Below are 24,435 nucleotides of genomic sequence, written 5' to 3'. Positions count from 1 at the left end.
AAGATGTGATAAGATGTTAATGGCAGAATATAAATAGTACATATATGGGTGTTTACTGTAAAATTCTTTTTTTTCTTTTATTTATTTATTTATTTATTTATCTATTTATTATTTTTTAAAACTTTTAAGTGTACCAGAATTCATTGTTTATGTACCACACCTAGTGTTCCATGCAATAAAATTCTTTCAACTTTTCTCTATATTTAAAAAATTTAATAATAAATGTTGGGAAAAAAATACAAGCAGCACTCAATACAGTGACACTTTTTTTTTTTCTACAGAAAATATAGCTGGAATTATAGTTACAACTAAATAGATCTATAACTTCTATCGCGGCCCTATAAAAGGTATTCCATGAACATTTCCTCAAAGGCAAATGTTGACCTTCCCAGCATCAAAACTTATTTTCTCCTTTTAACAATATTAAGGAATCGGTTCTAAAATGTACAACTAAATATAACTTTCTATGTTCTTTTAAAAAGCCTCAATGCTGTAAAATAGGAAAGCGATGGAGTAAGGTAGATGCTGGGAATGAAACACTAAGAGACAAAATGTGTCCTGTGGGCTCAGTGAAAGCGATCAGCACTGACTGCCACTTGACTCATGTTTATAAAACTAACGGTGAGCTTGGAGTTGACAACTGCTGAATGAGTTTGTGCTGTGAATGAGTTTCCTGGTCTGTCAAGACAAGGTGACCTAGTTAAAATAAGTGCCCTTAAAAAAAAAAAAACCACACCATGTCACACACAGACTTTTCTTTAAAGAGTCAGTCATACTGCTTTTGAACAAAAGCCGGAGATGAAATACATGGACAAAAAACAGCAATCTGTGTGGAAGAAGCCAGAGCCAAAGGGACTGAATAAAGTATTGTAAACTATGCCGCTGAGTTCCCTGGGGTGGCTCAGTGGAATGCCCTGGATGACCTCCACCAGTTCTCCTTTCTGCTTCCCTTGGCCATACAATACTATGTCAGGAGATCATAAGCCAGTTATCAGCCTCTCCAGACTGGAAATGTGTCTTTTGTTTCCAGAACAAGCATGGTTAGATAAACTACGAAGGAAGTAAGAAAAGGGCTGGAGTCAAATCTGAGGCTGACTTTGGCATTTCCCTCTTCCCTGAACCTCCAGGAAAATAGGGCATAGAAGCCAAGACAGCACTTAAGATCAACGTGGGATAAATTTCTACATCTATGAAACAGGTCCTCAAATAACCAAACACCACTGTGGTTTGGCACTATTTGTCTCACAGAAGCAGGAAAGAATTACCCAGCATCTGCTCTTCCCTTTTTTCCTAGGTATTGCATCAGGCATCCAATAAGACACAATCTTTGTGTGCTAGGAGCTTATGGTCTGCCCTTGAGCTTACCTAAAGTTTAATTCAACATATATTTTCCAGGAACCTATTATCAAAAGCCTTGAACTTTCTTGGTTTTGTGTTGTCAAAATTCAACGTTGCTTTCATTCTTCCTCAGAACTCTAAAACACAACTTTCTTTTCTTTCTCACCGTGACTTTTTCCATCTCCATACTGGCTCTTCTACACACTGATGGCCACTTCAGTCCTTTCTTGGGTTCTACTCCAGTTTTTGGTCACAAAGAGCCAGACGAAAATATTCCAAGGAAAGAATCCCATAGACTGGCAACTCCCCTCACTATTCAGTCCTCATGGTTGGGTTGTCTTAGGAAGAGCAACTATAGTATAAACAAGCCATTAAAATGTTCTGTTCCGGGCGCCTGGGTGGCTCAGTGGGTTAAGCCGCTGCCTTCGGCTCAGGTCATGATCTCAGGGTCCTGGGATCGAGTCCCGCATCGGGTTCTCTGCTCGGCGGGGAGCCTGCTTCCCTTCCTCTCTCTCTGTCTGCCTCTCTGCCTACTTGTGATCTCTGTCTGTCAAATAAATAAATAAAATCTTTAAAAAAAAAAAAAATGTTCTGTTCCTTTGAGAAAGAAAACAACTCAGATTGAAGAGTGGGGGTCATCCAGACAAGCCAGCTTGACTCCAGGAGCTTGACTGAGAAAGATTTCCCACATGCCCATGGCTCCTTGCTATCGTATCTGGGGTTTTGCCTTTCTCTGTTCTTTGACATTTCGTACAATAAAAAGCTCTTTAGAAACTGGGTTAATAATATATAAAACAGAAAACAAAAAACACTAATATATATATATATAAAACTGCAGCTAGGCTCAATTTAAAAATATCCATTACTTAACTCACTGTGGTTGGTAACCACATTGATACACTACATAAGCTCAGACCGCTTCTGCTGGTTTTATAGCTTTAACATACGAACTCCAGTGAAGTTCTACTGGACTAGCCAGTAAGAAGGAAAGTCAAAGAAAACAGAGGGGAAAGCAGAATGGGAAAATAAAACAGGAAAATGAATGGAGAACTCCTTAAGTGTGGAGAAATTATAAATAACTCAAGAGGGAAACAGAGTTATCATAACAAAGGAAAATGAAAAGGACTCAAAAATTTCTTTTACCATAATTCTGTTTTAAATTGAGTCATTTGTTAAATGTGGCAACAAACTGTATTATTAATAATAATATAGGAATGTTTGATTTATTTCCTTGTGGATTCTTTGGCCTTTTCTTTGACATTTATTTGCAAGCAGACTAGAGCAGTTTCTTCTATTTAATATTTGGGTAAAAGAACATATGAAATGTATCTCATCTCTCTTAAAAACAACTGTCACAACCATGACTCTGGCCTGGGGGATACCAGGCTTAAAGCTATAAGACAAAATACAAACTTCAAGAAATTGTTTTTTAAATTATATAAAAATGTGATCTAAATGGGCCATTTCCATTACTTGTGGATAGTAAATAATATATTAAGGTTTCCTACTGATAAAAGGATTGTCTCTAAAGGGAGCTTGTTAATGGTTACATGAGGAATCATTTTAAAGATAAGATACTCACGTTTTAGGATATTTCTTTGTTCTAACTCTTCAGTCGTGGGCCTCTGGCTAAGCCTCCTGTGACAATAAAAGGATATACTACAGGTTACAAAAAAGGTCCCCTTGGCAGGAGATGCAAAATAAAATAACAAAGACACAAAACTTAATTTTTTTCCTATTTTGAGAAACACATATCTATTTTAAGGTTACTATCCTTTCTGTTAGTTTGGAGACTAAAGATTGTGGCTGAGGCCGCTGCCTATTCCCCATTATCCATCCCTCCTTCTTCCTTTTAGATCTAGAACCTCCTGAGATACAGCTGTGGCTCCCAATACAGACTTCTGCCTCCCTGGCAGCAAGGTGTGGCTTTGTGACCAAGTCCCTGCCGTGGGATGTGAGCAGAATGGTATTTGTAACGTTTGCCTTTTACCCTTAAAATGACTGAGTGTGTCTTCCCTTTTCTTTCCTTCCTCCACAGGCTAAAACTTAAACATGATCATGTGAGCCAGCTTGGACCATGTAGATGAGAATATCCACGGAGCAAAAGGACAGAATATGGGTGCCCGGCTGACTGCAAGGAATAGTGCTCCCTACCCACCCCATACAGCCCACTTACCTCTGGACTGTTCTGCGAAAAGGAAATAAACACGTGAAAGTGTCTTATTTGGACTACTGCACTTCTTGGTCTCTGTTAGAACAGTTTAGCCCAACCCCTAAGTAATACATAGATCGTTAGAATCTAGGAAAGTTTTCTGCTTGAGAGTTCATACTAACTCAAAAGATGCCTGATCTACACGGCACAGAGTTTCAAGTGAAATACTGCTTTTGTGACCTCAAATGGATTTGTGTGTGTGTGTGTGTGTGTGTGTGTGTGTGTGTGTATTTTCAAGATTTTATTTGAGAGAGAGAGAGAATGAGAGAGAGAGTACGAGAGGGGGAGGGTCAGAGCGAGAAGCGAACTCCCTGCCGAGCAGGGAGCCCAATGCCAGACTCAATCCCGGGACTCCAGGATCATGACCAGAGCTGAAGGCAGTTGCTCAACCAGCTGAGCCACCCAGGCACCCCTCAAATGGATTTGTAATATACATAGAGTTATTTGAGATATATAGGCCCTTTCCATCTGCCTTCAAGAAAAGCCAGGTTCATCTGTGATTAGTAGCTAACTCTTTCTACACAAAAGCTGAATGACCTAATACCCCTTTATAACTTTCTTCTTGATCTTGTTTATAGTATTAATTTATCATAAATCACAGATCTGTTGTAAAATTCCTTCTGGATGTAGGATGAGTTTGTGCCATGTAAACATATGTATGAAGGTAATCTTAATATAAGATACTATCAATTCTAACATTATGCCTGTGGCAGAAATGGTATGAAGAACTGAAATCAATGATATTTTAAATACCTCATTATAATGTTTGTTAAAGTTTAATCTTCACCAGAACTACCTTGAAAGTAACTTACATAACTGAGCCCACAGAAGAATCCAGGAAGCTAGGAGCCCAGCCAGGTGAGGGGCCACCCATGAATCCTGTAAATACACCGTATCCTCTACCAAAGACATTGTCCTCCTTTTTTCGATGGAGTTTCCTCCTTCAGGAATACCCTTCTCTCTTTCTCTGCCTACTGAAATCTTACAAATGACTAAAACAGTAACCTGAAGGTGGGTGTCTGACCTGTCCTGTGAGTGAGTTTTGAACTCCTGGTTCTCTGCCCTATGCAGCGCTCACACACAGGTCACACACCTATCAGAGCACTTATCACACAAGTAATAATAAAGATAAGGCAATAATCATAGCTCTCGTTAGCTCATACTTTTAAAGTCCCAGGCACTGTACCAGGTGCTTAATTTACATTACTGTGGATCCTCAAAACAATTCATCAAGGGAGTAACCCATTTCCATTTTGCAAATGAGGAAATGAGGGATTAATTCACTTGCTTGAGATCAAGGGCTCATGAATGCTGGAGCACAGCCTCATACCTAGTTCTCCTGATCTACATGTTTGCGCTTTTCAGTTGACCTCCCCAAGAAGTATCTCTTTCTGTCTCTTCCACTATGCACAGAGTCCCCCGAGGTAGGGACTACGGGTGATTTATCTTTGAATGACAGTGATCAGATGTACAGTATCTGTAGGAAAACAATTCTATAAAATGTACATATTTCTGACACTAAAAACTACTCAAAAATTTTAATGGCTATGGTTTATGTGTACACTTACAGAGGCTCTCAAACTTTGGGAGCTTGGGGGTAGAATCCCTATATAAAACAGACAGAAGAGGATGTTCTGGGTGGATGGTTGAGAGTGGGGTGAAGGAGTCCTTCCCGTCCCACCGCAAACACACCCACACTGCCTGGGTTGCCCCACAGAAGCCTGAGTATCGCCTCCAAGAAATCTTTGATGAGGCAGTCAGAAAACCACTGCCCTATGCTTAGTTCACCATGTCAGCTTCTCCCAATGTCCTTTATCAGTCCCCTGTTTTCAAGCACTTGGTTTGTTTTAATTCATCACTGCTATAAATAGCCTTGAAATAAACATCTTCGTAAAGTGTATGGGTTTTGTTTCCCTTTTGGATTATTTTCTTCTAGTATCGTCTCTCAAATGGAATGACCATGTCAAGGAAGAGGCTGCTCTATGATTTCTTTTTTTCATATTGTTAAGTTGCTCTTCAGAAATACTGAACAAAGGTGCCAATATTGGGTTTGTTTAAAATGTTTTACTTGTTTAAGGGATATATAATGATTTAAATTACTAATAAAAATATTTAATTCTATTATGTGCCTGCTACAATCCAGGCTCTCCAGGGCTTTCAGTGCAGCTTCTCATTTCCCGCCACAAGCCACTGGTTGGCCCCATTTGTCAAGCAGAGAAGAGCCTCCGGAACCCCAGCCCCACACCAACCCCACTGGTCCAACACAGTCACAGAAGTCTTCCACTTCCAAGCAAGGAGAAGAATTTCTTCCACTTCCAAATCCCGCCCCGGGATCCCAGACTGCTCCCTTCTTCCAATTGATGCACTCTGTTGTTTACGCAGAGTGAGAGAAGTCAGCAAAATGGATAATACTATTAAATATGCTTAAACTGATCATCAAACATTGGCACTCACTTCTCTTAAACCTGCCAAGTCGATGGACCTCCAAAGTTGCTGGTGGCCAAAGCAGAAACCCTCCAATTGCTGGAGGCAGAATGTGAAATCAGATAACCACTTGTTTGAAGTTAAAAGGGGGAGGCTGTGATAGGGGGGCTACAGTTACCTGACTTGGATGGAGCTGGTCATTGAAGCTAACTGGTATTTCTAGAGACTCTAAGCCCACAGGGCAGAACCTCATGGCGATCACAGGAAAAAGGATACTTGCCATGCCAGAGAGCCCATGGATTAGGCCAGGAGTTGGGCAAACTATGACTTACAGGCCAAATCTGGCCTGTTGCCTATTTTGGTGAATAAAGTTTTATCGGAACACGACCATACCCATTGGTCTATGTGTTGTTCATGGCTCCCTTCATGCTGTTACTAACACAGTGGTGTAGCTGCAACACCACCTCCGAATTGGTCCTTCATAGAAAAAGTTGTTGACACTTGGCTTAGACTTTGGTGACACCAAAGCCACTGAATGGCTGGACCAAAGGGAAAGTTGAGTGGTTCACCATTCAGGACCAACTTCGGAAAACCACACAGGCCACATGTGCCCTTAGCCAAGAAGGTGGGAGAGAAGTATGATTTGGTGAGTGCTGTGAGAAAACTGGAGCCATTACCTGACGAGCTTGGTTCCAATCTGCTGTCGGATCTCCTGCCGCTCCTCTTCAGATGTTCGCTGCAAGATGTTTTTGTCCTCTAGTTCCTTTTTTGACGGTCTGTTGCCAAGTTTGATAGCAAGAGTATCCCTCCGTCGTATTTTACTTGCCAAAGCACCTGAGGATTGGAAGAGGCAGAAATGCAGAAAAAAAGGGCTTTAAGCAAGCAATACTCAGGTTACACATGGCATGGACTTTAAACAGAGTCCAGACGAAATTCTTTATCCACATGCAAGAGTGGAATTTTAATTAACCTCAGGGAAAAAAAGAAAAAAAAAGTTTTGAGTTGGATGTAGTTCACTTCGAAAGACTGAAGAACTATTTTTAAAATGTTCTGAAAAATGCTGGGGCACCATGAAAAAACTTGCAAATATCACCTCATCATTTGGAAAGTGATATTTGAAGTTTATTTTGCTGAGACGGCATGTCACGGAAATTACTGATTGCGTAACACTTTCTTTTCTAAGTCTTAAAAACATAGCTTTTTAAATTTATACCGTACAGTTAATTCTTGTCTTCCCCTTTCCTTCACTGAGAAATCACGCTGGAAAAAGTTTACCTGTGGTAGCAATGTTTTAATCCTTAGTTAGCAAGAATCCTCAACAGAGAATAGTCAACACCAGGTGGATGATAATGATTTTGTTGTTGCTGTTCAGTACAAACTAAAAGGAATTTGACAAACTGATGGTTCATCATTAACAACTTTTCACAATGTATACATTCAATTCCATAGTGAATTACTCTTAAGTCAAGATGCTTAGACATTTTTTAAAATAAGCACTTTCCAGTTCCCTAAGTTATATATAAATAAATGTCTTAACTACTATCTCATTCCTTCCTAAAAGGCATCCTATCTCACCTATTGTGGAATAATCATTTTTTTTTTGATTCTTCAAAGGTATTTGTCATTCTCGACTCATTCTTCCCTCCCCTTTAAACTCTAGTATAAAAGTGAGTGGAAGTCTCAAACACCTCCAACAAGTAATCCAGTGAATCCGAGTTTATGCTCTTTATTCAAGAAAGATCTCAGGGGCACCTGGATGGCTCAGTCAGTTAAGTGTCTGCCCTTGGCTCAGGTCACAATTCCGGGCTCCTGGGATCGAGTCCTGCATTGGGCTCCCTGCTCCTCGGGGAGCCTGCTTCTCCCTCTGCCTCTCTCACCCTCTCTCTCTTTCTGTCTCTCATGAACAAAGAAATAATTTCTTAAAAAAAAAGAAAAGAAAAGAAAGAAAGATCTGACTGGAAGGGCCATCTCCGATCATTCTGAAAACATCTATGTCATTTGAAAGCTCTGACTCCTCATAGGCAAAGGCCTGACCCCTTGGCCCCTGTGGAACCAGCTTCTGGAAAGGTCTGTCATCAAAAGCTAAACTTTAGGACACACATTCCTAATTCGAGAAAACAATATGATGAGGGGAAAGAAAACATCAGCTATTTGATCACCAATGGCTTTTGTCATTACAAAACGCACCTGCTTCTGTCCATCATCCACTTTCCTCCCCACCTCTGGAAAATAGTCTTACTTTCTCCACTGCCGTCCTCGTCCTCATCCTCTTCATCGTCGTCGTCATCAGTGTACAAGACAGGCCCATCAGAGTCTGAGTCATTGGTCTGGTACTCCCTTTGGCCTTCGTCCTCAGGGGCACTGAAGGATTCTGAAGATTCTCCCAACAGCCCAGGAGTCAGCAGCTGAGGGGCTACCTTTCCCGGCTCATCTTTGGTTGTAAAACTGTTAAAGGCACAACAACACAGGGGGGTGGGGGGATGGTGGTGTGAAGCTCAGAGCAGCCCTCCGGGACAACACCAACACCATGAGAGGGAGCTCTAGTTTCATGAGCATTTTTCAAGCTGGCAAAAGGAGAAAGCAAACATAGGCAGCTAGGGACAGTGAAATGGAAGAGGACTACTGCAGGACTTCATTCTCAAGGTTTCAGATTCTTCATCTACAAAATGAAAAGGAATGACTAGATGATGTCTGATATTGATACATGATTTAGTACATGAATATGGTAAAACAATATTTTGCAGATTGATTTTTCCATAGCCATGGGGCCTCAGTGGAAAGAACAGTGGACTAGAGGTTTCTGAATATTTGACTTGGTCTATCCTTATTCTGTACCTATAACTCCTACTTATCCTTCAAGCCTCAGCTAAAGTCATAGCTTCTTCAGGAATCTTTCACTGGCCTTCCATCTAGATCCTTGCCCCACCACCGGCCTTTAAGGTGACCTGAAGACAACTCTATGAGCACTTAGCACACTGGACCTCGACCACCATTCACTTGTCTGCCATCTCAGCCCTCAAAGCTCCTTGACAAGTGGGATTCATAGTGATTTGCAGCCCAACACCTAGAAAAGGAGTGACAGAAAGACACACCTTCTTTAGCTGATATATGAATTAATCCTATTTTCTTTTTTTTTTTTTTAAGATTTTATTTATTTATTTGACAGAGAGAGATCACAAGTAGACGGAGAGGCAGGCAGAGAGAGAGAGAGAGAGAGAGAGAGAGAGGAGGAAGCAGGCTTCTTGCTGAGCAGAGAGCCCGATGCGGGACTCGATCCCAGGACCCTGAGATCATGACCTGAGCCGAAGGCAGCGGCTTAACCCACTGAGCCACCCAGGCGCCCATGAATTAATCCTATTTTCATCATAGCCAGTGTGTCAAGTCAAAAAATCATGTATCATCTCTGTGTTTTAGTTTCTCCATTTGTAAAACTGCCTCTCATAGGAATATATTAGTAACGTGACATTGAAAAGGGCGAAGTTAAACGCACTCTTTACAAGACAGGTGATGTGAACGGATGCAATAATTTTCTATCAGTTAGCTTGGTAAGAGTCTCTGGCTTAAAGTTTCTATAAATAGACAAAGTCTGCCAATTTTCACAGACTAGAATAAGAAAAAATGTCACTGAAAACGTATCGAAAACGTAGCATATCAAAAACAATGTAATATTCATTTTAAGATTCAGAAAATCCAGGACGCCTCGGTGGCTCAGTTGGTTGAGCAGCTGCCTTCGTCTCAGGTCATGATCCCAGCATCCTGGGATTGAGTCCCACATCGGGCTCCTTGCTCGGCGGGGAGCCTGCTTCTCCCTCTGCCTCTGCTGCCACTCAGCCTGCCTGTGCTCGCTCTCTCTCTCTCTCTCTCTCTCTGGCAAATAAATAAATAAAATCTTAAAAAAAAAAGCCTATGTGTGTCAACTATACTCAAATAATAATTAAAAAAATTAAAAAAAAAAAAGATTCAGAAAATCCCCAAATTGTCTTCTGATATAAATAGAAGCATACAAATTTGGACATCACACTTCTAAAAGACCGTTTTATGCAAACCATGTGCTTGCTGTTGCCATGAACTTGAAAAACCAAAAAACAGTTCTTTGAGTAGTAAAAACAGGTAAACGTCAGAACCTGAAGTACTGAAAAACTGTACTTTGTGGTTATTGGTCCAAGCACTCTAAAAAATTTGCACTTATTAGAAAAATCCAACAGCCAAAATTCTTGTTTTCAAAGGGGAAACTATGCACGGCACATTATATTTATTTTTACTAAGTAAAATACGCACAGCATAAAATTTGCCATTTTGACCATTTTAAATCATACAGTCGAGTGGCAGAACATTTACACGATTGTACAACCATCACCACCGTCCATCTCTAGAACCTTCTCATCTTCCCAAACTGAGACTGACCCATTAAATAATAACTCCCTGTTCGCATCCCCTAGCCCCTGGAAACTACCATTTTACTTTCTGTCTCTATGAATTTTGCTATTTTAGGTGTTTTCCAGAAGCAAAATTATGGAACATCTGACCTTTTGTGTCTGACTTACTTTACCAACATGTCTTCCAGGTTCATCCATGCTTTAGCAGGCATCGTCAGAATTTCTTTTAAGGCTGAATGATATCCTATCGTGTCATATGCCGCATTTTGTTTATCTACTCATCAGTAGATGAACATTTGGGCTGCTTCTACCTGTTGGTTGTTGTAATACTGCTGCTAAGGACTCTGGTGTACACTTATCTACTCAAGGACCTACTTTTAATTTTTTCGGCTATATACACAGAAGGAGAATTGCTGGGTCCCATGGTAATTCTAGGTTTCATCTTTTGAGGAACCACCATACTGTTTCCATAGTGTGAGAACCATGATTTCCATGGTCCGGATTTTTGGTTGATTGCCACTGGAGGCCACCCTTGTTTAGCCAGCCTGGTACTGTGGGTGACCACAGCACATTTACTAGATGTAGCAATTAGTAACACGTTCTGAAGAGCAGAACAAGAGATACTTCAGGGCTGAGCCTTGGTATTTGTTTCTGTCACTGCTCACTAATTTATTATGGTATCTATCATTATTTTAATGGCATCATCTGTACTTTATAATGTTTTGTAGTTTTCAAAGACTTCTGCCTACATTTACAGACTTAATCTGTTCTACAGTATAAGGGGATGGGTAAGTTACAATTCACGGAACTTGAAAAGACCATGGGTGTGTTGCCCAAAACAAGGTATCAAGTCCAGTCTAGAACCCAGACTTAGACTCTTATTCTACCTATTAAATGTTATATTGTATTTTATACTTGACATTGTAAGTTATAGTCATATCATATTACATAGATAATTAACATTAAATTATTATACTCCAAATTTGTGTCTATCCACTCATGACTTGTCTCTCATTTGCCCCCTAAATGTGTTGGGTACACGCGACAAAACAGCGAACTCAAGTGTTCGTGGAAATGAACTAAACGCAGTCAAGTTCCCTGTGGATATGGGCTCCAGATGGGCTGCTTAGTGACTGCCTTAAATTATCCCAGACCTGTATGATACCAATGAAGCCGCCAATAAATAGAAATCTACCACACGGTTACTACCCTGCAATGTGTGAATAGAAGAAGATATTTTTACACATAGCCACTTATCTTCTTTAAAGTTTTGATATTTGTATTCCAAACAGAAGCCTCTTCATAAGATGACAGGATTTTCACACATTCGTTCACTAAACATAACTGAGGGAAAGTTCTAAGTAAAGCAAGTGACTAAGAGCTAGAAATTCTAACTGAAATATCTACTTAAAAACGGAAGAAAGAATTTGGAAAAAAAAAATTTGAGAGACTACTTATTCCAGGCTCATTAACTCAAGAGCAAACAAACCACTCCTGTGGAATGAATTGTAATTTAAATTTTAACTTTGAAGAACATACAGAGAAGGAAATCTCAATGCCCTTTTCTAAGAAAGGATTATGTTTATCTGGAGTGATAGGAAAATCTATATATAAATACCTCGATGTCTAATGATGTCCTAAGCTTGCTCTCTGATCATAGTTCCCATGGAAATAGGGAACAGACGCTCGCCTCTTTTGTCTGACAATCCTGTGTGTACTTGGGCTGGAGACTGACATTAAGCCCCCCTCCTCGTGCAGCACAGTGCTTTGCATAGTAGAGTCCCTTCCCTATAGGTCTGAGGAAGCAGGCTGGACAGAGTCAAGTCACCCTGGGATATGCGCTCTCTCACTGCCCAAGACTATCTAAGGAATCACCTTGTTGTATCTTGTTCTTTAGTATACAAAATAATAAACTTATATATTCAATCTATTCAGACCTGTCTTAAACATTTGTACTTCCTGAGCAGGTTGGATATTATTTTGGTAAAAACTAATTTAACTATAATATCTTGGTCTTGCTTACTTTTTTAAAAAAGATTTTATTTATTTGATAGAGAGAGAGAGAGAGCGCACAAGCAGGGGGAGCAGCAGGCAGAAGGAGAGGGAGAAAAACAGTTCCCTGCTGAGCAAGGAGCCTTATGTGGGACTCAATCCCAGGACCCTAGAATCATGATCTGAGCCGAAGGCAGATGCTCAACTGACTGAGCCAGCCAGGTGTTCCATCTTGCTTACTTCTGTATCTTTGGTGCTGAGTGCAGTGCCCAGTACATAGAAGGCAAGCAGGAAATATTTCCTGAAAGAATGATTTTTGAGTTCTGAAGGTTGGAGTTCAATGCAGTGCTGGAAAACCACAGTGTAATTAAATGAAGTAATTTGCTATGTGCTGGAGGTGTTAAGGACATCATAGCCATTCCTTTCAACGTCTTCTCCCATATTGATTACTAATGTGTCGAGTAAGTAAAATAATTTATAATTTAACATTTATCTTTCCTTGGCTTTCCTTCAAACCATGGTGCTCAAAATGATAAAAACAAAAACAAAAAACAAGAAACGAACACGAAAGAAATTGCAGAAGTAGAAGCAAGTGCTTTGGAAATGCATACAATTTCTTAGAGCATGGAATTTGCCATGCAGCTCTGAGCGTGCATTCTAACTTTGCTACTTACTAATTGGGTAATCTAGGGCAAACTATTTTCCCTCTCTCAGTGTCAGTTTTCTCATCTATTAAACAGAGATATTTCACATAAGACTTATGTGAATTAATGATAACTGACAGTTCCTGACATTAAATAACTATTCAATAAATGAAGGTGATTATTATCAGCAACTGAATAATTAATGATTATCTCTTGATCCAAGTCAACTTAATTAATGTACTATTTTTTAAGCCTAACATGACGTTTTTTTTTTTTTTTAAAGAGAAAATATTAAATGATCACAATGAGTGAATTTTGGTTTTATTCTTAGAAACAGGAGAGGAGAGGTTGGGTTTAAGGTTGGATTTAAGAACCCTAAGACTTCTCCAGAAGTCTACTATACTCTGACAGCTCTCCCTTTGTATCTGTGGGATAGAAGAGCTAGTATGTCTTTTTTGCCTTTATGGATAGGCCTTTGTGAGGGATTAGCTGCAGGGAATGAAGACGAATGAGAGCCGTGAGGATGAACCCCAGGTTTCTGGCTTGGGTAACTGCATGATGTCATGTTTATGGCATACCAGATTCTGTACTGGTTGCTGGGGATGCAGAGGCAAACAGATATGCCGCTTAGCTCTGTCCCATGGAGAGGAAAAAAAGGGTTGCCAGCATAGAGTAGATGCGACAACCAATTCTGTCTGCATGAGTGCTGAAATGCGTCAGAGAGAAGGTAACAGTGGAGTTGGGTGGGGAATTGAGGAAGCAAGAAAGGGGGCCCCTCTGAAGCTGGGGGGAAAGGGATGGAATCCAAGAGTTCTTTCCTACTGGTCTTTATTTTCTTAGAGAAAGAAAAGGCTAAATGACTTGTTGTAATGAAGGTAGGCAGGAACGGGTGACCCATCTGGACACAAGTAGTAAAGACTTAAAATAACCACTGTAAGGAAAGAAAAGGGAACTGTCCAGGGAAAAGAAAAGGGATTGCTGAACATTGATGAAACAGGCTCTGATCTACTCGAAAGCCACAGATCTGAAGTGGTACCCGCCAGCAGGACTGATGTCATCTTCTCCAGTAGCCTATGACATTCCTGAGGCAGGCTATGAAAAACCAAAGGCTGGATGATATAGGTGCTTACCTAACAATCACTAGGTTAAATTGTAAAACAAAACCAAGTAGGTTCATTTCCAATAGAGTGGTTTAGTGATCTTTAGCACCCAGTTGCACAGGGGATACAGACGGAATATGGGGTTTATGCCCCCGACTCACCATTTTGCATTTTCTCTGCTAACACTTAAGCCAGGGCCTGAGAAGACAGTGGTTCTGTTGGTGGGCTCTTCGGTCCAGAGAAGCTGACTTGGGTCTAAGGCAGGGACGGGCACGTCAGCTCCATCACTGACCAGGACAACAGGAGTGTCTGAGGCAACAGTGCACTGCTCCTCATGAGGAAGAGGAGGGGCGGGGGGAGAAGGTGGTGGAGCCACAGGAGGTGAGGGGACTGCAGACTTAGATTTGCCTGTGGTCTGCTCCTCGGTCCCGGGGACAGTCTGCTCAGGTTTGAGACTCTCCACCCTCATCTCAGAAGGTTCTCCTTTAAGGTCGCACATGCCAGACGTGGTTGCATCCGAGGACAATCGAGAGGTTGGCTGCTTGCCAGTTTTTTTCTTGCCCTTTGTGATTCCCACTGTCCCTGTTTTGCTAGAAAGTGTCTCCTTTGAAGCTTTGGGACGAGACAAAGTGGAGGAAGTAGATGGTGAAGCTGATGCTTTGGACCCAGTTGTTTTTTTTGAATGAGAGGAACCAGCTAAAACAGAGAGAGTTTGCGTTAAAAGTCAAAGAAGCCTTTTAAACAAACAAATGAGTTGCAACTGTCAATTATGATGCTCCCTTTAAAATGTTAACATTTGTCAAATAAAAGAAAATAGGCTAATAAGGATAATGGTTTTATTTTCTGCCTCCTCCTTACCCAGAATCTAGGAGGGAGCCAATGATGATGAAGGCAAAACTGTAAGGGACAAGAGTCCTCTCCTATGGAGACTGAGGAGTCCCTCTAGTTTTTCTGGCTGCACCAGCCAAGGGGAAGTCCTCAGCTGCTGTCTTACAGGTCATCTGAATGAGTCCCTGTGTACCCCAAAGAAGGGACATCATAGTGTATAAAGGATAGACAGCAGCTGTCTGGTTAGAGTGCCAGGTCGGGCTCATCACAAATTCTCCAAGTTCAATGATGCTTTTTGGGAATGGAGTGGCCCATATTCAGAATGGCCAGGGTATATCCCTGTGCCTCCTTTCTGGACCAAAGGCAAAGGTACTCAATTCTAAACCAGTTATCCCCATGGCTCCAGAGAAAGAAGCTTGACATGCCAGCCCATACCTCCACCTACAGTGGCGATGGGGCAGAAAGAAAACACATGGCCACATCAGAAAGACAAGTCCCCTTCAAAATATCAAAAGGCAACTAGGTGATGGGCATTAAGGAACGCACTTCAGGTAATGCAAACAGGGTGTGATATGTGACTGATGAATCACTAAACTACCTCTGAAAAAAATAATACACTACATGTTCATTAAATTGAATTTAAATTTAAAAAACCCAAACCCACAAAATATCAAAAGGCAGAAAAAGTCATTATTTTTTTTACAGAAAATGTCTACATGGGTAGCCCTGGAATAATTTGAAGGGAAAGAGTGTCATTCTCAGATCTTGTGGGACAAACACCCTCACAAAGCCAATCTTCCTTAGCACTTCCGTTCCTAGATGGTCTTCATCAGAGAATGGTTGTGGCCACTAGAAGGTATTTGCCTGCTTTTGGGTAGGACTGCCTTCAACCAAACCATTTTCAGGGGAAAAAAAAAAGCGCAACTGTTCTTTATATCATTTTGGCAAACACCTTTAAAATCCTGTGAGAATGTCTTCTGTTTCATGACCTGTATGATTTATAAATTTCTCCTAATTGCTTCTTCTGTTGTAATGTTGTACGTTCCCCCTCTTTTTCATGAGGGGTTAAACTATCCTCCACAGAACTCTTACAAAATACCTTGTTATTACGGTGGAGCCAATCCACAACACACGTTATGATAACTTACCTTTACTGAAGTCAGCTGGGGGAGGGTCAAGAGGTGAAGAACGAATAAAGGAATAGACAATGAGATAGAAGACTTCATCAACTCTGATATACTAAAAAAGGGTGAGTCTCATTTGGTGACAAAATCCAGACTTAAAGGATATCTTTATGGCTTGGGGCCTTTATAATTTTAGATACACACAACTGGAATTCATACTATCCCAAGTCTGGGACTGCTCATATTACTTCTTTCAAGCTAACAATCTTCACCTGCTAATAAGAAAAGGGTATTCAGCATACTTCTACAATCTAAGTCCATTCTAAATTTATTTTTTCACAACAAAGATCTAAGGATTTGATGCCTAAACACATTCAATTACTTTTGTATGTAAATTGAACAGAATCCCTTTCGCACACCCATATGTATATTAATGTGGATTATATATATTTTTTAAGACAATTCTTTCTTTTCTAACAGCAAAGTTAACTTCAGCTCGACTTGAGAAAAAAAGACAAATATTTTAAATGGTTGGGGTGGAGCTTCAAGTCACACTTCTCTAGATACTTTAAGTTTCTTCTAAAATGACAAGACTTGGCTGAAATCAACCATGTTGCTTAAGCTACCTTGAATTAACGCCAGGATTAAAAAAGTAAAGCCACCTCTCCTCAGTTAAATACTTCCGTTGTTAACACAGTGTGTAACAATGAGAAAGAAAAAAAAAATACAGGAGATTTGACCTTACTTCACTCACAAAGCAGCTGAATGTGCTAAGCCGGCATCTGGTTATCTAGGGGTCTATACTAACTGAGGAACTGAAGAAGAATCCTAACTGACAGCTTTTATAAGAACTGAATCATCTGACTAAAAATCATGAGTTGCATTTTGAAGTAACTTTTCTCAAAGGACATTATTCAAATAAAATGTAGAAAGTTCTAAATGATTAAAAAATGGAATATCAGTTGGAGTCTGAAGGAGTACTATCAATATTTGATAAAAGGATTCTTGCACATCAGGCTTGTTGGTATAGCTCAATGAAACCCCTGTTTATCTGGGACAGCCTGAGAAGACAGACACTGTTATTCACACCATCAGCCAGCGGGGCCTTATTTAATACAACAGATAATAATGTGACTGTATAATTCTCCTAGGAACATCGTGGGCCCATAAATAAACCTTCAAGTAAAACATCTGGCTGTAACTCAAAATCTCTCATGAAAGCTGTCCGCTGCCCTGACATTAATCACCAGCTTTCTTCTGAGAGAAGTGAGAGGGTCCAAGGCAAGGCCATAGTGAGCCACTGCTCTATGGGGCAGGACGAAGTGAGCAAGTCTGTGTAGTGCCCAAGCATGGGGTGATTGTTTGGGGCTCTTCTTTAATAAGTGGATCACTGCCTGTCTCACTTCAAGCACTGCTCCTCAGGTCGGCTAGGCATTCCGGGAAACACAGTGATGCCGACAAAAATGGACACAGGGCCACTGGTACCTGAGGAGATGGCCCGTGGGCACTATAAGTACAGTGTTCTCAGACATTTCATTTCAGAGCTTATTAGAAGATACCAGACACTCGAGGTCAAAGGCCGAAGAGAGGAGCACAGGCAAAGAAACATCTATTTGCATTTGGCGGTCTGCTATGCCATCAAGTAAGCCATTTTCTGAGCAGTGTGGGTATAAATGATGGAGGGAAAAGGATCAACATGAAGGCATATCCTGGTAGCCAAGTGCAAGAAACTTACTGATTTTGATACTGATTTTACGGAAAAAATAGTTTGCTACAACATGGGGGAATGTGAATGGAAAAAGTCATTCAGCATGTACACTTTGATTATTGTCTTTTTACAGTTGGACGACATGGTAGGCTTCTTTATGCCACACGACTAGAAGACTGGGAGCTCCACTCTGCACTAAGCATATCTGATTTGGAAGGAAAGCTGGACAGATATTACATGTTGTTTGTAGGTCACTCAAACATACCCCCGGGACATACAATAATGACTTGTTAACTACATTGTAGGATGTTATTCCTTATAACACATGGGAGTCTGGGGATGAGGTGGACAGTGAACACTAAGCATGTGACTTTCAACGTGGATGAAAAAGCTGTGATTCCAGTAGAAAGTGGAGGGAGAGCTGGACTGAGTGATATGAACTCTTTGACATCTGTCAGTAGAGAAATAACTATGTATGCGGAAGGATTTAAGATACTAAGATCCAGCAAAAATATCAATGATGTGTCATATTCTGATATGCAACTTAAGATATTTTAGAGGAAAATCCAAGCCAAAGAGCCACCCATAAACTCCAATAGGCAGAAGGCCAGGCGATTGTAAATAATGTGATATCAGATCACATATCGCATTCATCAAGCACACTACACCCTGAATCCTTCTACTGGTTCTTAGATAGACAGTGGATACTTGGAATAAAAGAGGTCTATTCACCCCAAATATAATGAGGTCAACTAATCAACTGGTTGACTTTCCTTCGGTAGAGGCAACAACAAAGGAATCTCCTGGGTATTCTCAAGTGAAATCCACTGGTGCTACATTCTAAGATACCAAAAAGGTCACCGTTAGTAGAAAAAGCAATGAGCCCCACCCCAGAGCCAAACACCCTAGACTCCAGCCCCCAGGGGGCATACTCACCAGCCTCTCGGGTCGTGTTTCGGCTTGTTGGCTTGGGTGGAGGGATGGGGGCCTGCTTACCGGGCGCCTTGGTAATTTTTTTAATAGGAGGCACTTCGTCACCCTTGGGGCTGACCCCGGCGGCAGCCCCTTTTGGAGGCACAGGTGTTTTTTTGGGCTTAGGTTTGGGTTTAGGCTTAGGAAGAGCTGGAGGAGATGGAACAGGAGCTGCCGGTGTTTCAGAGTGGTTTTCAGTGTTCTCTACAAATGAGAAAGTGAACAGAAGCAGACTGATACAGACACACACCATATAAACAGAAGGAGCAAGACATATGGTGACAGTGATACAAACACACGGCTGCTTGGCCCTTCGGAACCAGCGTGGTGTGCCATAGCAGGGAGAGCACAGTCAGGGGCACAGAGGATCAAATGTGCACAAGCTAAAAGCCAAACTGCGTGCATTATCAGGGTACACAAATCATTCCTGTGATCAAACAGGGTCGCACAAGTTACTGTGATGAAGTTATTTGAGGACGAGTGTCAATATCCACCGTCAGGGGCCGACACCAGCCATGAATCAGTGGCTGCTGGATATGGGCCTGGGCAGGAGTGCTAAATTTAAATTTAACAATACTGAAGGACGCTGAGAGTAGCAGGTCAGCGCACTGTGCATAACGCCGGGAGGACTGACAGCGAAGCAGTGACTGGACTCCATTAACTTTATACCCTTGGTGCAGGGACTTTCTCTCAGGAGAACTCAAGCCCCACCAACAGGAAAGGGATTTGAGTGCTGTCTCAAATTATGGTCAAAAAATCAATCATATTCCATGCTTAGGAAGACTCTGTAGACTCTTCTCCAGGAAGCACAGTGCACTGATGAATAAACTATTTTCTACCATTAACATTTTCTTAGGCTCTCACAGTGCACAAGGGCAGCTTCCTGTTTTCCAGTAACTTCCTCTGACCTTTTCAAACAGTGTCACAACTCCAGGTACAAAGGGTGCAGAACTCCCCAAAATACCATACTGGTTTTGCAATGTAAACACAAGTAACAATTTTGAAAAGACAAGGGCTGAAACTCATTAAAAATATTCATACCGAAGAACAGAAGCCTTTCACAAGATTTTGCCTAACTGGAGGAGAAACAGTCTGTCTCTCGTTATGGGAAGCGGAGACGCTGAATGTTCATTCATGTACTCACATCCGTATTGTTTCTAATGGTGGATGATCGAAATTAAAATAAATTAAAATACAGTTCTGGTCCAAAGAGCTAAGCAGCATCTCTTTAAAAATGGAGCACAATTAAAAAAACAAAACAAAACAAAACATCAGACAGTGTTAAGACAAGACTAATAAGCCTCTACTGGATCTAATCTCCCATTACTGAATGACCAGAAAGGATGTGAATATCAGAATGCATTACATTTTATTAGTATTTCTTTTGTTTCAGTTCTCATTGTAGTGAGTGCAAGTGAGAACTGCCATTTTTTTGACTGTATCCCCTCAATCCACATAGATAAGTAATATAAGAATGATCCAAGTTATAGTACGTAATCAATAAAGCTTTTCTTTTAACTTCCCCCAGCCGTGAAGCCCACCACAGTCCCCTTCTGCCCCTAAACTTACTGGTATTTATGGTCTGAGTTGCTTGTTCATTATTTACTGGAGGCTACTTTGTGTGTGTACCTTTCTGGTTACATACTGTATCTTTTTAACTAAGTGGTGAGTCTCCTAACCTCCCTAGTCTGAACTGGAAGGCCACTGAGTCACAAATGTCAATTAGCTTAGAGAACAATAGAAGTTGAGGCCAAAGATAAATCATTTCATTTTAACATATAACATACAAACCTGTGTTGATCTGTCAGTCTTTATGATGTGGGGCAAATACCTCTCTCTGTGACTCTCTGTAAGATCAGACAGCTGCATACACACAGAGATCAAGCCCGATGATACTGCCCAAGGTGTGAACCCATCAGTCACCTGCATCACTGGGAACCCCAATTTTCTTTCCTGCTACAAACCCTCACAGGTCTTAGCCTGTCCTCACAGGCCTATCACTGAGCTCTTTCTTCTTTCTGTCTAAGGTTTCAAATTCTAAAGCTGCCTCCCAAAGAACGCAGTTTCTGGGCTTGGGAGGGAGGACGTGTTCACTCTATGACAGTTGGGAGTGACGATCCCAACTCGGGGAAAAGTGAACACGCTGTGTGCAAGCTCCTGGCGTTTGTGGACAAGGACCACCCGCAGCCCCATCCTCTGCGACCTCTACCAATGCTGTGTGTGTGTTTGCCAAAGAGCCGATACTTAGGTCTACTCTGTGGAGAACCCTAGGTGGGTGTGTGCGTCCCTGTGTGCCAACAGTATGCTCTTCTGACTAAATTATAAATTCCTTTTGTCAAAAATGTCACATCCCATTAGACACACGGCTTTAAACATGAGTCTATTCAATGAACGAGACTGGTTGATGGTTACCATCACCACACTGGGAGAAAACAAACTCTCTCCTTGTATCCAAGAGGTAATGAATGAAGTCTTTATATTTTTCAGTACCATATGACCTGAAGCTATGACATAAACTGATGGCGTCTATGAGTATTATCTTTTCAAAAGAAGGTTAAGGAAGGGCTGTCTAATCATGCTGGGCTGACACAGATACTATGCTTTAAAACAGTACATCTGGAGGACAGCTGTTTCCTATATGATGGCTCCTTCCACAGATCAACACTTAGAACTAAACGGAGAGCAGCGCGTGGCCCTCGCTTTGCCGGGAGAGAACCTCTGCCCCAGTTCCTCCTTCACCTGACCACCTCTTTGTCTCCTTCAGATCTCAGTTTGGAAATATCTGCTTCTAAGAACGAAATTTGATCCCCACTGCAAGCTTTCCTGGCTCCATGTGCTCAGGCCTTCCATACTTTGAATCTTGCGTGGCGATCGCCTATTCGCATGCTGGGTCCCGCAGGCCGCGATCTGTTTGAAGTCAAAGACCATTTCTGACTCACCACTCTTCTCCTGGCCCCAGCAAATCCTACCCATGGAAGGACTTCATTATTATTTGTCGAACAAATGCATGTAAGTCACTTGTTACTTCATGGAAAGCTCGCTATAACACCTCAATAGATAGAATATAAAATAATTTTCAGATTTCTTAGATTTAATACCAATGCATGTATCACAGATTGCAGATCAGCTTTTCTTATATATTTAAAGGCACTTCCTGAGAAGGAATAATGGGAGACTGGAAGCCCTGAAGATTTTAAGGGAAAAGTTTCCAGTGGTAGGCAGAGGAGGTCCCAGACCACTGCCTCAACTCTGGAGGCCAGTGTCGTCCGGAGCCCCAGGAACCGGCAAGGGTCCTAGGTGGAACCTTCACATGGTGCAGTGTATGCGCATCTGCCACTTGTTCTGTTTTCTTTGACACTGAGGGTTCTGTTATTAAAGTACTGACATATTACCTTACAAAGAGGTACAGGCATTTGGGAGTTTAAGGGTTTGAGATACGGTTTTGAAAATATAAGCAATTAACAGATGAAATAACGCTCTTGGATAAATTGGCTTAATTGTGAAAGGAAAGGGAGGATTTCACCCCCTGAAAGGGAATTAAGAACACCCAAAGGGCTAATTAAGAACATGGGATTGTGGGGACGCCTGGGTGGCTCAGTTGGTTAAGCAGCTGCCTTCGGCTCAGGTCATGATCCCAGCGTCCTGGGATCGAGTCCCACATCGGGCTCCTTGCTTGGCGGGGAGCCTGCTTCTCCCTCTGCCTCTGCCTGCCATTCTGTCTGCCTGTGCTCGCTCTCTCTCCCTCTCTCTTTGACAAATAAATAAAATCTTTAAAAAAAAAAAAAGAACATGGGATTGTGGATTTGCTTGCTGGCAAGACCATGAAAGGGGCAGAAGTAAAAGTGAATCTTGGGCTGTTTTTGGAATTTAACGGTGTCTTCCCAGAGAAATAAGTGCTTGTCTTTGTTTATGAGGTATTTTCTATTTCCCATTATACTGCGTACTGTTTGAGGTCTGAAAGACACTTTGCTGACGCTCAGGAAGTGGCTTCCCCACCAAATGTCTGCCCTCACTCGGAGTGTGGCTGCACCAGGTGCACCGTGCCTGCAGTCAGAGGGAGGCTTTGCTGCCATACTGGTGGTGTGACAGCATGTCCGGCATTCCATCTCTTGACACACCCACCAGCCAAGCAAGATGCTATCTTGCATCTTGGTTGACCAAAAAGAACCAAATGTACTAATTCCAAGTAAAGAATAAGAAAACAAAAACACCTCTCAAATATTCATGGACCTATGACTATGAGGTCTCCCATCTTTTTAGAACATCAAGGCTGCTGGTTTCATTAACATAAAACTGTCAGCAACTTTTTATTAAGTTGATTAGGGAAAAACTTCCTTTGAAGCTTGGCCGGTCCACTGACTGACATCCCACATGGACCAGGCAAGCATTAATGATGGCACTATTGTGTAATGAAGGGTGTGATTCTTGAATGTGAAAAGGCCGTACCAGGGACAAACCACAGATGGGTCTGAAATTTAACAGTCTGGGTGAGACAGGACAGTTGGACTTAAAACAAAAACAAAAACAAAAACAAAAACAAAAACAACAAAACCACTAATTGCATGAATACTTTCAAATTAATCCCACTGAAATCTATTTAGGTCTCTTTTCTTTTTATGTTCCAGGAATATGATTGTTAAAAATGTTAGCTAATTTCTTGTAATCAGTATTTGTAAGTTTAACCAGAGTTCTTCAATAGAACAAGACCAAGGAAAGCCCCATGAATACTATACTTAATGTTGAATAAATAAAGCAAAATAATAAATTTCTAACAGATTGTTCATAGAGGCTTCTAAAATTTTTACAGGCAAATATATATGCAACTAGGGGGTTATAGACTTCCAGAGAAGACGATTTTAAGTTACAGTGTTTGTCAAGTGCTCTTTTGTTTTCTTTGTCTTTAGAGGACTTGGGTCAAGAACAGAGGAAGAGAAGTTTGCTTTCAGCACTCTCTAAGAATTCTCACAATGCCTACAGAAGGTAAGCTAGGTCTGAAAATTTTTGCCATCCAACTCAGGGGCAGACATTACAGAACAGGCAACAGTCTGTTTCCTGAGGAGTCATTTCTACACTGCATGGAATCATCTAGAATTTTCCAACAAATCCTTACTTTGTATGGGTTTCAATTCTGATTTGCATTAAGTAAAAGGCTTGGAGGTTCTTGCACATGACAGAAGTCTTAGGGAGATGTAATCAATCAATCAATCAATCAATCAGTGACCAGAAACTTGTAAAATGTTTTGAGAGGTCCTTGATAGACACAGATTTTACAGGTAACTTAACTGACCATAGCATATTCATTCTAGAAACCAAGGTCTTTAAAGAAGCCTTCGGGGAATGGCATAATTGTCCCTGGCATATTTTGAAACTTCCAACTGCACAGACAAGTCATGAAGCTGAGGCTGTGGTCAATACAGCAACCAAAGTCTCCCACATCTCTGGCAACTGTCCCTCTCTCAGAAACATCTAGAACCTGGATTAGAACCCATAATATTAGGGGTATGGATGCCATCAGCCAAGCCCCCACGATTGGAGAGAAGAGGCTGGGCTGAAAGAGCCATCTTTGTTTTGATATTCCTCCATCCCTCTACATTGACATGCTCACAAAGGTCACTTCTAACTAGTAGAAGATTTTCAGACTGGTGGCATTTTTTTTCTAAAAATAAGAGAAAATACTGAAGGAAAGATCCTGAGGAAGGGATAATATTCCCAGCTAT

General features: G+C 41.3%; 1 protein-coding gene across 1 annotated transcript in view; it reads right to left on the bottom strand.

Annotated features, from left to right (window-relative positions):
• The window catches only part of LOC111147576 (phosphatase and actin regulator 2), a 111,352-nt gene that overhangs the window by 18,896 nt on the left and 68,021 nt on the right, over positions 1-24,435 (bottom strand). The window contains exons 5-8 of the mRNA XM_022503686.1: positions 14,248-14,782; positions 8,214-8,419; positions 6,652-6,808; positions 2,921-2,976 (exon numbers count right to left, since the gene is read on the bottom strand). Of these exons, the coding sequence (XP_022359394.1) occupies positions 2,921-2,976; positions 6,652-6,808; positions 8,214-8,419; positions 14,248-14,782 (954 nt within the window). The remainder of the gene's footprint in view (positions 1-2,920; positions 2,977-6,651; positions 6,809-8,213; positions 8,420-14,247; positions 14,783-24,435) is intronic.

The sequence above is a fragment of the Enhydra lutris genome, unplaced genomic scaffold (assembly GCF_002288905.1).
Source record: "Enhydra lutris kenyoni isolate GAN:26980312 unplaced genomic scaffold, ASM228890v2 scaffoldscaffold17, whole genome shotgun sequence".
Taxonomy (NCBI): Eukaryota; Metazoa; Chordata; class Mammalia; order Carnivora; family Mustelidae; genus Enhydra; species Enhydra lutris.
The sequence above is the reverse complement of the archived record's forward strand: the minus strand, read 5'-3'. Positions and strand labels throughout refer to the sequence as shown.